This window comes from Rattus norvegicus, chromosome 17, assembly GCF_021556685.1.
Source record: "Rattus norvegicus strain SHRSP/BbbUtx chromosome 17, alternate assembly SHRSP_T2T, whole genome shotgun sequence".
NCBI classification, from domain to species: domain Eukaryota; kingdom Metazoa; phylum Chordata; class Mammalia; order Rodentia; family Muridae; genus Rattus; species Rattus norvegicus.
This window is the reverse complement of record NC_141550.1, coordinates 1554979-1570110: the sequence shown is the minus strand read 5'-3', so window position 1 is coordinate 1570110 and position 15132 is coordinate 1554979. Positions and strand designations below refer to the sequence as shown.

The following is a 15132-nucleotide window of genomic DNA, read 5'->3' as shown; positions in this document are numbered from 1 at the left end:
GCATGCATGGATGGTGTTATTTGTGACAAGGGGAACAAGGAAAATGGCTTCTTCCTGTGGTGAACAGATTCGTAAGCTACATTTCTTCAGGGTGTCAACTTATGAAAAGGCGAGGCCAGGATATGAATGTCAACGAGGCTCCTTAATTTGCTGGCTATATTAAAAACATTTTGGCAGATAAATACACCCAGTAAGCTTGTGTGCAGACACATATACACAAGCACAGAGGAAACTCATCACAGGTCTAAACTTTCCAAACTGTCCCTCAGTTTCCCAGCTTCCCCTGTCCCTTAAATCCTAAGTCTCTCATCTCTTCTGTTGCTTAACTAGGGGCATGTAAGACTCTTCTTGCCTCGTTTGTGTGTACAGCAGCCCCCCATCCCCACCCCACCCCCCGCTCCAGCAATCACACCCTGAACCTGAAGAGAGCACCCTGTAGCAGATGACTTCGCTGACGGTGATAAAAGAATTTATCTGAGACTGAAGCAAAAAGGAACCAGGAACCTAAGCTTGGGCCTCCTGATCATTTTAATTCACTGACCACCACAACCATCAGACATTTATTGCTAAAAGCAAAGAATCACAGTGTTCTGACTGCTGACATGAACACTAAATTTGATATACCATATCAAATGCTCTCCTTGTCAAGTTTACCTACATTTGTAATATTTGCTTCTTGCAAGGGCAAGAATGAATGAATGAATGAGGCCAAGGCAGTATATGGAAAGCAAAAGGAACATGAAGGGACCTGCAGACCATACTCCTAGTTATCATCTGATTCTTCTTTGAAGAAAGAGACAACTGTTATGTGAAACATTATATATATATACATATATATATGTATGTATGTGTCCATGATATGAAAGAAAAATAAACTCATGGGTATTTTATTGACTTGTAAGGTGAAAACACATACTACATGGGATATGGTGGTGGCTCAAAAAACAGATATAAACTGTCAGGCCTGAGAACCAATGAGCCATACTAAAATGGCAATGCAGAAAGAAAACCTGAGCCTAGATAGAGTTGGGATGTGGCTCAGAGGAAGGGGATTTGCCTTGCATAATTGTGCCCTAGGTTCCATAGCTGTACTAGCAGAAAAACAGAAAAATCATCAAGATGCCAAAAGCTAGGCCAGGGCATGCCTCAGGTGTGTCCTCCTTACTGAACATCTTCCACTTAGCCAGGTGGAGTTGCTCTTCCTCTATTGTCATTCTTGAAACAATGTTAAGAAAACTCTACTACCTCTGTGAGCTTGTTAAAATCTTTGGAAACAGCTTTTCCAATTACTGAAAACCAAACAGTTACAAGGTCATTGTGGAAAACGCCAGCCACGGAGCCACTCGCTCAATTTCTACTCTACAGCCTTGCTGGTCAGTTTCTGTGCCTAGGACCTTAGGATCTGGTGGTTAACCTCCCTTTCCGAGGCCTTGCAGGGGGTAGCCTCTCCTGCTTCCTGTCTCTCCAGTACCCCTGGCCTGCCTCAAGACTTCTACTACGGCATTTTTCTCCTAATATAACTTTCATGAACCAGTTCAAGTGTGAACCTATACTCAGTGAGAATGCATTGAATTCCTGTAGTCTGAAGCACAAGGGCACTGTGCAGTGTCTCCATCACAGTGCCTAGCACAGGCTCAGAAACAGTATAGATACTAAGAAATTTTGTTGCTAGGGACATAGTGAGTGCTCAATAAAACTATTCTCTGAACTACCAATGACAAGGAAGCAAAGTAGGGTAAATTACCTAATGGAATCAATCCAAAAGGCACTTGTATTCATTAACCAAACTACTTAAGGCAGGAATGTGCTCTAGTCTTAACAATTAGCATTATTATTTTGTCACTTTCCAACTAAATACTCCACCACTAGTTTGCAAAACACTGAAAGTTAAGGTAACAGAATATTCTGGAAGGTTAGTTTCCAAGCACATTCTGAAACTGGTCACTTAAGGAATTACTCATTAACTCTGGTTTCAAAATTCTGTCCTGGGTGGCTTGTAGTAGGCATGCACCAGATACCTGGGGTTGAAACATCTGCCCAACTACTCTGATGCCCAAACAGTGTTTGCCAGAAGCTACAATGTTTTCAAACAAGGGACTGGTACTTTTCAAAGAGATAACTGAGAAACTAACAAAGAACCAAGGAAAAAGGAAAGCCTAAAATCACAAAGAGAGTAAAAGCTTCAATGGTGGTGGATGTGTGTGTGTGTGTGGGGGGGGGGGGGGATGAAAAACCTATTTTCAATTTACAAGTCCTTTTATAAAGCTGGTCCCCAACCCCTCCCCCCAAATCGAGACACTTGGATAAAACACACACACACACACACACACCCCACACAAGGGAAGCTTCCATGGCCCCTCCCATCAAACTTGCGCTCTTTTAAAACACACACACACACACACACACACACACACACACACACACACACACACCTCTCTTTCTTGCAAGCCTGACAAACGCAACCTCCCCCAAGAATAATTCCATTTAAAAAGCCCCCCACTCGCGAGAAAACATTAATCTACTTTGCAAACATGCGTTCCAGTTTGTGCTTTACTATTTTTCTCAACTACCCCCCCCCCCGCCTTTTGTACCTTGAGACAAATGTTTTTTTCCCCCAGAGTTGAAAGCGGTCCAAAAACAGGACCACACACGCGGCCGCCTCTGCAGGCCCGCGCGGCGCCCGCCCCCTGCGCGCCCCGGGGGCGCGCACACTCCCTGCAGCCAGAGGGGTGGCCTTGCCCTCCACCCCCCTCTCCTTTCTCCGCAGACGCAGTGGGTGGGTGGGGGGTGGGGGGGAAGAAGCTGAGCCCAGGCGCCCGGATCAGAGAGGCCTTTCCCGGGCCGCGGCTCCCGGGCCAAAGCCAGGCAGGCGGCTGTGGCGGGTCTAGGGGACCACCCCCACGGCCCTGCGGAGTGGTCCATCCCGCGCAGGGCCCCTGCGCCCCCGCCACTCTCTCCCACCACACCTAGCAAAGCAAAGCGCCCCGAGTAGATTACAGCGCGGCCTTTGTCGGGCGGGCCTGGCTGCTGGCCAGCCATGCAAACAATAAACAGTCGCCCCTGGTGCGGGCAAGGACTTCGTTGGCTACAGGGAGGCTCTAGGTGGATGCTGGCAAATATCTTCATCAAACGCAGTAAAGGGAAGGAAGACGAAGGACGCACTAGCGGCGCCGGGTCGCTTACCTTCCACCCACAGCTCCTCCACGTTGGTCTCGAGATTAGCTGCCTTTAATCCCACAGCGAAGGCCCCAAATATGAGGAGACCCACAACCAAAAACTTGCCGCAGTTCTTTTGAATGTAACAACCCAGTTTAAATAAGAGTCTTTGAAACTTCGCTCTCAGCCACAGCGGCGCTTTCCGGCCAGTAGCCTTCCCCTGGGGACGAAGCAGAAGGGAGGAGTGAACGCCGGGGAATCGCTGTCTCCGCACACCCGCTAGGGGATCCCCTCTGGATAGTAGTGGGGGGCGTGGGCGCCCGTGGTGCAGTGACTCGCCCACGGGACTGGAACCAGGACAGTCCAGAGGGATCCCTGGAGGCGTGGGGGCCTTGGTTGTAAATCTGTGAGACTGCAGCGTGGGAACTGCACTCTAGGGACCAGGGGGCGCCCCCACGCATGGCCTGAGCACTAACCCTGAATGAGACTTAGGACGCTGGGGAGAAAGGCTAACAGAGAAGCCGTCAACAGCAGCCAGGGTTTAGTACCGGGGACTTGGGAGAGGGAGGGCCTGAGTGATCCTAGCGGAGAAGCCCAACACCAAAGAACCCCCAGAACACGTCCCCCCTTCCCCTGCTCCAGCCTGTGGCTTCCTCCGGTGCCCCGGAGGCCGGGTAAAGGGCGCAAGCGCACTTAGGGACAATATACAGCGACCGTGGCCCATCTGGTCCCGGCCTGGTGTGGCTGTAAGCGAGGTCCACGTGGTAAGCCCCGCAGCCAGAGCTCGCTCTACACACTTTTCCACAGCCTTGGGAGACACCGCGGGAGCTCAGTTAGGAAGTGCGGCAGCCATCTGCAACTTACACTATTTGTGCTCGGAAGTGGGCGGCCACAAGGATCTTTCCCTCCTCTCCCACTCCCTCCTGGTGAACTCTTTAAAAATGCCGAGTGCACAGGGAAGAGGCCCAGGCCGGCGCCGACCGGGGTTCTGGCTGGGCGCAGGCTGTTCTCGGGGCGGCGGAGCCCCGGTGCTGGCCAGGGCCCCTGCGGGCCCCAGGCTAGGTGCTTGCCTTCCCCGGATTCCACACATTTCAGCCAGCCTCGTAAACACAATGAACCCGGCGGTTCAGCACACCCGTACCGAAGATTTAAGGTGGCAACTTGTTTACAACTGCCCCTCTCCCCGGCAGGCTGGGAGAAGAGGCGGCCCAAGACCTAGAAGAGAAGGGACGTCCTCTCCCGAGAATAATTTTTAAGGGAGCAAAGATTTCAAGCTCAACGAAAGCAGAACCGGCTGCCAAAAAAGGAAACCACCTTTACTTTGGCTCCCTCCCCTCTGTCTCTCTCCGCCTCTCTCCACTCCGCCTCCCCCTCAAAGAGGTTAAGAAATGTGGCAACGCCGAACTTTAGGTTGCAACCGTGGGCAGGGGCGCGGGAGAAGGGCGCTGGGGCCCGGGGCAGTGCCGCACTGCGGCCGCCCTGGAGGTGGTCCACTCCGGACGGTTTCCAAAGCTCCGGAAAAGGCACACCAGGGAGGGCGTGTGCGCGCGCACACACCACACACACATACACACTCACACACACGCACCCCTCCACCCCCTGCGGACCTCAGACAGCCCTTTCCTCCGGAGTCCGGAGGGAGAGTTTGAAATTTTCAACCTTCACTTTGCTGCTTTCTCAGGAGAGTGTGTGTGTGTCTGTGTGGAAGGGATTCCAAGGAGGAAGAAGAGGGGAAAGTGAAGAGGGAGGAGGGGACAGAAGTGCACCTTGGAAATCTGCTCCAGAGCGAAGGCGGCGTCGCAGTAGCTGGGCCGGTGCAGATAGTCCCGGTCCGGCGCGGCGCGGTGCGGTCCCCCGGTCCGTCTGCGCCTCCCGCCGCCGGCCTGCCTGCCCAGGGCCCCGGCGGCGTTACCAGCCGAGGCCATGTTGCCGCCGCCGCCGCGGGCTCCGGGCGCGCCTGGGCGCTCGGCTCGCGAGGACGCTGCTGGCGGCCGGGGACTCCGGCTCCGGGTGACAGACCCGCTGCTGCCGCTCACACGGCGGGCGCTGCGGGTGCTGCGGCCGTGGCCGCTGCCGGGGACTCAGACCCTGAGCCTTCCATTGCCACATTGCGCGTGAGTCCCGAGGTCTTTGCGGCCGCCGCTGCCCACATCCAGCTCGCGGGAAGGCGAGAGCCGGCACTTCCAGGGCGCGCCTCGCGGTCCCCAAGTCCCCCCCAGACGTCCCCGCCCCGCGCCGCGACCCCTTCACGGCAGAAGGCGCGCGCAGACCCCCGCCGCTTGCGCCGGCTCCCTCGGCGCCCGCTGCGGGCGACGCGACGGTGCCCGGCGGGTCTCAGCGATGCCGGGCCGGGGCTGCCGCCGCTGCTGCTGCTGGTGCGGCTGCGGCTGGAGTTGGCGGTGGCGGCTTCTGAAGCGGCTGCTCGCTCTCGGGCTGCTGGGTTCGCGGTGGCTGCTCGGTCCCGGACTCTGCTTTCTTGTTCTCCTCACCGACCCGCTGGACCATTCTGCCCCCGCGCCGCGCGCCTCTCTCGCTACCGGGACCTGAGGACTCCGCTCTGTGTGTGTGCAGCGGGCAGCGGCCGCAGCAGCTCCTTGACTCAATAGATGAGATGGAAGAAGAAAAAAAAGAACTCTCTCCATTTGGAGAAAGAGGAGGAGGAGGGGAGGGGGTGGAGGGGGAGAGAGCGAGCGAAAGAGAAAAAGGCTGGAACTCCCGCCCCCGGGGCTGTCAGATGGCTTGGGTTTCTGCGACGCGATTGGCTCTTGGAGGGCAGAAATTACTCAGCAAACATGACTATTATTAGCTGCTTAGCAACAGCTCACCAAAGTAGAGAGACCACCCAGGTAGGCAACCCCCGTGTGTGCATCCCAGGCTTGGGGGTGGGGGGGCGCTCGCCCAGCGCCAACCTTCTCGCATGCAATACTTCCATTAAGGAATGCTTCCCCCTCCTTTCTTTCTTATTTCTTTTCTTTTCAACAGTGTCTTCTTTTTTTGAGACGCTTTTTGCGAGCGAGCGCGCGCACACACACACACATACACACGCACACGCTCACACAGGAGCATTTGCCTCGTAATAGACAGGGGGGATATGTAATATTTTTTTAAGCGCTTAAACAATTTCTGAGATTCCTCAAAGAAAACCCTTTTAGAGGCACTTTGGCCTCAAGCTGCAGCGAATACTGGGAGGTCCGGCTTGAATTCCCAGGCCTGCACCAATAATGACAGGGTGGTGGATAGTGCGCCAATGTGTGCCAATTTTTTTTTCTCCTCTTTTCTTTTATAACCAAAGGCAAGACTTAGACTCTTGCAGGGAACAACGCCTTGTATTAAGATAAACAAAATGGAAAGTTAAAGAGGCGAGCAAAGATGTTGGGAAAAGCCACCCCTTTTTAAAACCCCTCACACTCCCCTAGCACCCCCCCCCAAATACACAACAGCACAGTCCAATTTGAACACGTCTATAAGGAGAAGCCAGACACAGTCTGATTTTTTATTCGAATGTTGAACATATAAAAAGAAGCAAATCTTTTCAGCAGGCCAGAGAAATGTAAATGAGAGATTTCTTGATTATTTAGGGTTCATCTGGACCCCCATTAATTAATCACATTCTTAAAAGAAAGTTTTAAGCTTTTTAAAAAATAAAGCTCGATACGCATCCTGTAACATTTAATAGCGTGACGTAGGAGAGAATAAAGGCTTTGATGTGGAATTCATTTTAAACATATTGTTCATAGATCGCTAATATTTGTCCTGATATTGCGTCCAGTGTCACCAAGACATCCAGGGGATTCACTTTACTGTTGAACAAAACAACAACAAAAATGCGACGTGGGGGAGGGGAGTGAATCTTGGAGCCAGCAACACTTTAAATTGTCTACTCAACTACGCTCTTTAAGAAAAATAATAACAACTCTTAAGAAAGCACATTCCATTCTCCTGTAAGTTTGAAGTTCCTCCTTCCCGCAGTAGACACCAGACCCAGGAACACCAGATTCTGTTACGTCCTATTTTTTTTTCCAACTTGAAATGCAGAGGGAACCGGAGTAGTGAGGAGCCAAATGAACCCGTGAAATGGGGCAGTGTGGCTTTAAGATGCACACGGTGTGTGTTCATTGAAAAAAAAAAAAGAAAGAAAAGGAAAGAAAGAACCCAGATGGAGGGAAAGGGGGAGGAGCGGGGAGAAGGCGGAGCCTACTCCACCACGTGACCCGGAGCAAGAGGCCCATCCGCGCACCCGCGTGAGTGTGCGTCCGCGCGCTCCAGTCTTCGGCCTGCTCTTGATGAGGGCGCACAGGTAACAGGGTCCGCGCGCTGACCTGCACGCTCCAGCCCTCATTACAGTACGCACAACCTTCCCGGGCCCGGGGCTGTGTGCGCGCCCTACCGCCGCGGACAGACGTGCTGGGCACGCCGTAGTACATTCCTGAAGGCGGCCCGGCCCCCTCGCGTTGCCCAATGAACGCGCGGCTTCTCCGCTGCTGGCCAATGGCTGCGTTCCGGCCCTTCCATTCAGCGGCGCCGACTGCGGTTAGACAGGGGCCGCGCAGGGGCGCGCGGCCACCAGCGGAGCACCCGGCTCCTAGGGCCCGGGGTGGGGGTGGGGGTGGGAGTTGAGGTCTCCCCCACCCCCATCATGTTGCAGTCCTTCATCGCTGCCCAGTCAGCCTCCCCTCTAGCCTTGTCTCCTTCCGGGCTTCCCTAGGACGCCTTGCCATCCTGAATCTCAAACCTGCGGAATCCGTTCGGTTTCTGAGGTGGGGTGATGAATCTGAGGGAATAGAGACCAAGTAGATGCATTTGGGGATGCTCACAGGATAAGGGAGAGGACCTGGGTGCCTGGCCAGTACGGAAATTAGAAAAGTCCTAACACCTGGAAGCACGTGATTTTCCAATGACTGAATTTCAGAAGAACTGAGAAATTCTGCAAAGGCGTGCGGGGTGAGGGGAAAGACCTTAACAGCGAGTAAAGTGCTGAGCTGTTAAGACTCTCTGACAAGTAGTTTGGTTATCAGCAGAAAGCAGAAAGGGGCAGACTACTACTATTTAAGCTTTCACATTTCGTGATCTTGGAAATTGGGTTGTTTTTTCGAAACTTGAGGGTGAGACCTGGAGTTCAAAGGTCAGCCTTTTTTTTTTTTTTAATTTGAAGCTGGCTGAATGTATGGCAAAGTAACCACCTAGATGTATAAAAGTTGTCTTTTCAAATTCCTTACTGTATTTTACTCTTAACCATTTACTGGTTCCCCCTTCCAGGTTTTTACTTCTTTGGTTGCAGTATAGCTGTTTGGATTCTAGGATGAAACTATAGCTTAGCTATGCAAAGCCTCTTCCACTCGGGCGCTTTTCCCTCCGTTTGACTTAATTCTTAAACGTTTTGAACATGGAACCCCGAGGTTTGCAGCGCTCTGCGACCCCACGCCCGCAGTTTGATAGGTTAACTTTTCAGCATCCTAGACAATGGTCCTGACCTGTAAACTCTACCCGTAGGTTTCAGGACGCAATCCCCAGGCTCTCTCTAACAAGCGCTATCTTAATCTCCCCAGCCCCCACCCGCCGCTTCCCCTGTGGTCTGCTTTCTTCATAGAGATGAATTACTTTGGGGATCTAATTGGCCTTGTTTCTGTAACGTTTTAAGAAAGGGAAGAGGAGCCAGTCTAAAAAGACTGCTCGACTTGGGTGGTCAGGGCTGAGGCTGCCCCCAATTTGCCTCATTGCTGATGCATGTCAGTGTGACATTCTCAGCGATAATGTTGTTCCTAATCAATCTACCCTTATTTACATTTGTAAGCTTTGTGGGCTTTAATATGCATGCCCTGTGCAGGGGACTGCTGAGCCACACCGGGTTTGTTAACTTCCAGCTAACTGCAAGGATTCCACAGACCTGAGAGGCAGAGTGGAGGAATCGGGCCTGCTAAGGTGTCTGGCAGTACGGTCCCCTTCAAGGGTCTTTCTGCCTGGTGGCTCCCCAAGTAACCGAGAGCTTAGGGCCTTGACCAGCAGGGGTTGCCAGTCTCTGTGAAGCCAGCGCTGAGTGACCATCCCCGCTTCCAACTCAAGTTCAACTGAAAACATAAACTGTCATTTTTACCCCCTCCAATCACGGTCCAGGACAGATTCCTTCAATGCTCTGGATTCTCTGTCTCCTCCCCTCTGTTTCAGTGCTTCAGATATCCATAGCCCTACCACACACATCCCAAAAATGACATCAGATTGTCCAAGTGCTAGGACGACACTTGAGATAAAACATCTGTCTTTCGAGCTGGGATGTTCCAGTGGTTTGAAACTTTGAGTGCCAGCCATATTGAGGTTTAACTTTTCACTGGCTTCTCAGAACTTTGACAATCTTTAAGAGACCCACTATCATGTAGCTCATTTCTGCAGCATATGAGCGAACATAGCGGTAAATATGTTCCAGTTTGACCCTAGGCTTAGTCATAATTTTCCCCATCAAGTTCAAGAGTCTTCCAGAAATTCAAAGAATTGCAAGTATGATACTAAATCCTACGGTATCCTTATTGCAAGGATTGGGGTGCAGAGAGAAAGTGGGTGTGGTGATTGGTGGATGGATGTCACAACGGTAGGAGAAAGTGGGGAGGGGGTAGTGTTCTATGTATGGATTGGTAGCCCAGGATACAGGATGTGAGTGATGGGATAGGGCCTTGGCAGTTCTAAGGCAGCTTAGATAAGAGTTAAATCTTAAGCCAATCTGCCACCATTTCACCCCCATTTTCTTTGTAGAAACCAATGTCTGTGTATTTATACAGCCCTGTGCAGCCTGTCTATTTATACATATTGTGCAAGGAGATGGCAGAAAATGAGCCTAAAAAAGGTTTCAGGGAGGAGGTAAAGAAAGATCCAGAAACACAAGAGTGTAAAACCATTGGGCTTGACTCCCCTCACATCTCTCCACCTCCTGTTTCCTGTCCTTACTAACCCCCCAACCAACCCCCCCCCCCCCCCCCGCTGAAGGAAGGGGAACTGCCCTAGCCAAGTTGTCAAAATAATGCTGCTAATTACCTCTGATCTCCTTTAATGGGAAGCTGCTCCCAACTCCACAAAGGAGTAAATGAGAGAGGTCCACAGCACAGACCCAGGAGCCTACAGTGAGCTGGGGGATGGGGAGGGTAGCCAAGAGGAGGTGCCCGCAGAAGGTCCCAGAAATGCCTCAGTCAATCACTGCATGTTTAAATACTTGAAGAATTAGCTTTATGCAGTACCAAAAAGCTACTGATATTCTTTTGCTAAGCATGTCATCAACTGCAGAGCTTTCAATGAACTAACTTGTCAAAAAGATCAGTATGGACCCCTATACCGAGTGCCCGCCCCTCCTCTCTAAATATCTCCTTTGCTATTGTTCCACTCTAGTGGATAGAGATGTGTTCTTGAAACACTCAGATCCCAGGCATTTCTCCTCTCCCCTCCATACCTCTCTGTCTGTATCTAATATATCTGCACCCTGCGCTGACTCTGGCAAAAAAAAAAAAAAAAAAAAAAAAAAAGCACACAGTGCATTTCAATGTTCCCTGTCTTTGGATCCTGGGTGAAAAAGAAGCTGAGCAACATGATCCCTTTGACCCACTGCTGGAGCAAATTTATTAGAGATATAGGCATGAGAAATGAAAGGGAAGTAAAACAATTCCAGCTTATTGTGTGTCTTTCTTTCATACTCCTAATCCGGTTTACACATCACGCCTACATGTCTCAATGGGGCATTATACACTGTGACAGAGGCTGTAGAAAATAAAAGGTATGTGTATGGGGGGGGAGCGGGACAGGGAAGGTAGGCATTTTAATCCATATTTATCTTACAAATTTCTTATCTGTAGACAATCGAAAGCAATCTGTTAAACAGTCTCTTCACAAAACAGTTCCAAATGGTGCTAACTCCTGTTCAAACAGCTTGTCAGATTATGACAGAAATCTATAACCAGAAATTAGACACACTTTTCGCAATGAGTTTAAAAGTAAAGCTAATACTCAAAATTGAGAATTGCTATATTAAGATGGTAGGGTCTATTGGTGTCACCTTAGTTCAACATTTTAATTTTAAAAGATCATGGATTCAAAGGCATTTTATTGCCTGGTAGAAGGACGCTGGGTGACAACTGGAACACACACATTCGCCATTGAAAGGCCCTTGTTTTACAACATGGGACACAATGCACCTGAGGCAACAATGTATTCTGAAGAACCACCCAGAAATAATAAGTTACAGTAACAAAGGATGACACCAGAAAGCATTGTCTTGCTTTGTGGAGGCAACTAATTGCATGTTGAAGAACTGGAGCCAAGAAGAAGAAAAAAATCCGAACACACACAGAAGGATGAAAAATGACTATTGTAGAACAAGACCTCAGTGGTCCAATTATTAACTATTTAGAGGCACCCACAAGACCTCAGTAGTCAAATTATTAACTATTTAGAGGCACCCAGTAAGGGTCTTCATTATTTCTGCCTAGTGCTGAGGGAGGGAAGAAGGATAAAAAGGAAAGATAATCGTCTCACCCTGGTGCAAGACAACATGGGTCTCTGATGTCATTCCTGGACAAGACTCTTATGCGACAAACACTGACATCAGAAACACACTAGGCATTTTAAACATGAACTTCAATACATGAAGACAGACATACCACGTGTTACCCAAAGCAATCTTTGGGAACAGGAGGGTCCCTGTGTTGGGACCAACTCATTCCATGAGGGTCTGGATAAGTGAGACCCACTTCCAGGCTCCCCTGAGGCCGCACACAGCGCTCTGGGCATTGCGCCACCCGCCCACCTCTTTAATGGGTGGCAGGCACCAGAGTGCCCGATTCCGTAGGCGCAGGAGTCAGCACACACCCCTCTCCTCTACCCAAGCCAGGCGGTGAACTCAAAGCGCCCTTGGCCTCTTTTCTCCCCACCAACCGCAGCAGGGAGGAGTCCGCGCCTTTGAGAAGGTGCATCTCTCCACTCTAGGTGTTGCGTTCAGCCAGGTGTCTGCGCATGCCACCGCCCGCTCTACCTGTCGGTCTGTGGGTCCCCTCCAGCTGGCGTCCCCTGTGCCCAGAAAAGGGTCTGCGGCGCGCGCGCACCCTTGAGCAGCCCCCTGCCGCCGCCCCCCCCCCCCGGCGCTGTCAGTCTCGCTACTAGCCCTTCGATAGCCGCGCTGCCTGTGCCGGCCAGTCAGTAGCCACCACCCGGCTCAAAGAGCGGAAGCCAGGGTGGCGACCCTTTCAAGCGTGCAAATGGAATCCCAGGCGACCCCCTCCGTGGGAAATCCCCCCGGAGCCGTTCTCCTAGTGTGCCGCAGCCCGTTCTCCCTGCCGAGTCGGCGTGGGGGTAGGGGTTCCGGCGTGCGAGCTGCAGGCGACTGTGTGGACATGGTCCCCTATACTGCACCCCGGAGCCGCATCCATCCCGCCGCCTGCTCTCCTCGCCTGCTTGAGTGTAGGGTCCTGGCTAGGAGAGGGGCATCCCCGGAGACCCAGCACACTTACCATAGCCGGCCTCAGCCCCTGGCCGGAGCGCAGCTGCGGATGGCGCGGATGCTGGCCGTGAGGTTCACATCAATTCCTTTTATTAATTTCCCGGAGCCCCCCTTGGCTGGTGCTGCGTGGCTCTCTCTTCTCCCTGTCTCTCTTCTTCTCCCCAAGGCCCTGTCGCCGCGGGTCTCTTTGTCTGCCCTGTCGCCTTCTCTTTCCCCCCCCCGTCTTCGTCTTCGTCTTCTCCTCCTCCTCCGTCTTTACAAAAGGAACGGAAAGTGTAAAAACCCCGGCGCGCGGGGCCGCCGCAGGCTTTCGGCGGAGTGCGGCGCGGACTCACAATTACAAGCCTGTTTCTATTAAGCAGGTCCATGGCCCTCGGCGTGGGTGGTCTGCCGCGCCATAGGCAGGACCTGTCAGGGTCACGTGACGGATCCGAAAACTTTACCCCTTTACAATAAACCCAAGGAAGGCAAAGTAAACTGGAGGAACGTGCTATCAGCGCAGCCCTCCTGGGTAAACAGGCTGCCCTCCCAGCCGTCCTGGGAGGCGCCCGGCCTGGCGAGCCCTAGCGAGCTCTGGCCGCCCCCTGAGCGCCCCCCGCGGCTGCAGTGCGGGGGGTCCCCGGGGCCCTCTCGGTCGCCAGCCGGCGCTCCCCTCTCAGAGTGGCTGCCTTCCTTTTGGCAGTGGTTCCAGAACCCTGGTTTGGGGAGGAGGATGTGCTGAGCGAGCGAGGAAGTGCGTTTTAGCATCTTCCGCAGCCTCAAAGGGGGGTGGGGGCGCTCCCAGGGCTACCAAAAGACAGCACCTTACCCTTCCCTGCTGGCATAGCCAGGACGCGCTGAGAGGCTGTCAGTGATCCAGTTAATAATCTCCAGGCCCACAGTAGGGTCGTGGGTTTATCATTATCTCTATAGGAAAAGTGACCTATCAGAGTACTGGGATGTGGGGGGGGGGTGTTGTTTTGTTGTTTTGTTTTTTGTTGTCTGTCTGGGGAAGCCACTTCTGAAGACACCAAGGTGGGGCTCCTTGGAATCTAAGCTGGGAAACTGGCTGAGGGATCATAATTGATATTTGCTTCCTTTCCCCTCCAATTACTGTGGTTTTTGGGGGATACCACCCAAATGATCCCACCCACGCTGCCTTCCTGTACCGGGCAATCTCCGGTGATTGGTTTGGGGTGGAGGTGCTGGTGGGTCCTGCCTCTCCCCTTGAATTACAAGGGCCGATTCAGATTAGAGCAGCATGTGTCTGTTAAACTCCTGGATACACTGTGTTTCACATAGAGCTGGGGGATGGCGTTTATAAAGACGAATTATAGATGGGAAGGCAAGGGGGTCAAGGGAAGGAAGGGGGTCAAGGGAAGGAAAGGGGTCAAGGGAAGGCAAGGGGTCAAGGTGACAACTTAACAATTCACTAGATGGTCTTCCAGCAGAGCTACCTGACCAACCTTTGTATGTTAGGTAGGTAGGCAAACCCCCACCATTGAGCCACACCCTGGCTCCCAAAACCAGCCTGTGGGCTCTTACTTCAAGCTGACTGTGATTAGGTGTGTGTGGGGACATGCCTAAGCCCACAAATTATTAAATAATAATAATAATCCCGGGAGTTACCATTTATCCCTCCCCACGAGATATTTTTAATAGGGTCATTTGAGTTCCCAGAATGTTTGCACTTGAAGAGCTTTAATTAAGGTTCGGAATGCTGGACAAACCTGTGAATAAGGCTGGTGTAGGAATAGGTTTCCTGCCAACCAGCTTTAGTCAAAATGAACTAAAAATGAGTGTTAACTAAACACTGGACTCTGAGTCATAGCTGAAGAAAAAGAAGAAAGAAAGAAAGAAAGGAAGGAAGAAAGAAAGAAAGAAAGAAAGAGAGAGAACGAGAAAGAAAGAAAGAGGAAGGGAGAAAAGCAGATAGGGAGGCAGAGAGATAAGACAGAGAAGAAGGGGAGGGAGGGAAGAGGAGAGGGAAGAAGGAAGGAAAAAAGGAAAAGAAGGGGAGAGAAACTGAAAACAAATTAGAGGGAAAAGAAGAAGGAAAGATGGGAGAGGGAAGAAACAAGGGGGAGAGAGAGAGAACATGAAAGGGAAAAGGAGGGAAAGGAAATCAAATAAGAAATGGGGGAGTAGAAAGGAAGGGAGTGAGGAAGAAAAAAAGAAAGGTGGGAGAGGAACCCTTTCCCCACAAGACAACAAAAGCAGACCTGTATCTCCCTTGACATGGTATCTAAGGCTCTCCCTCTTCATCTGTGAGAAGACTGCAGAAGAAATAGCTCTATTTCCAAATAGAAATATCTAGAATATAAAAGATAAAGGAGCTAAGAAAAATAAAGGGCTATGTAAAGGGCCTTTGGGTGCCCCTAGTAAAAAGCTGTCAGCTCTGCTAGCTTGGTGGGAAAAATTCTGTCTCTGTGTGTGTATGGGTTGTTATGCAGTTGGTGTTTCAAGGGAGGAGGTTAAATGAAGACCCTCAGACCTTTGCTTGTAGCACTTTTAGCTACTTGCTCCTT

At 51.5% G+C, this 15132-nt stretch overlaps 1 protein-coding gene across 4 annotated transcripts in view; it reads right to left on the bottom strand.

Annotated features, from left to right (window-relative positions):
- The window catches only part of Ptch1 (patched 1), a 65027-nt gene extending 52075 nt beyond the window's left edge, over positions 1-12952 (bottom strand). Inside the window, exons 1-2 of one of the 4 annotated variants that reach the window (NM_001389256.1) lie at positions 12636-12952; positions 3184-3376 (exon numbers count right to left, since the gene is read on the bottom strand). In NM_001389256.1, the coding sequence (NP_001376185.1) occupies positions 3184-3376; positions 12636-12638 (196 nt within the window). In that variant the 5' untranslated portion in view covers positions 12639-12952. Of the gene's footprint in view, positions 1-2591; positions 2664-3183; positions 3377-4020; positions 4268-4922; positions 5830-12635 lie in introns of those variants that run through there. The other 3 variants (NM_053566.3, XM_087591633.1, XM_087591632.1) reach the window with 3 other exon arrangements.
- Between the last annotated feature and the right edge of the window lie 2180 nt (positions 12953-15132).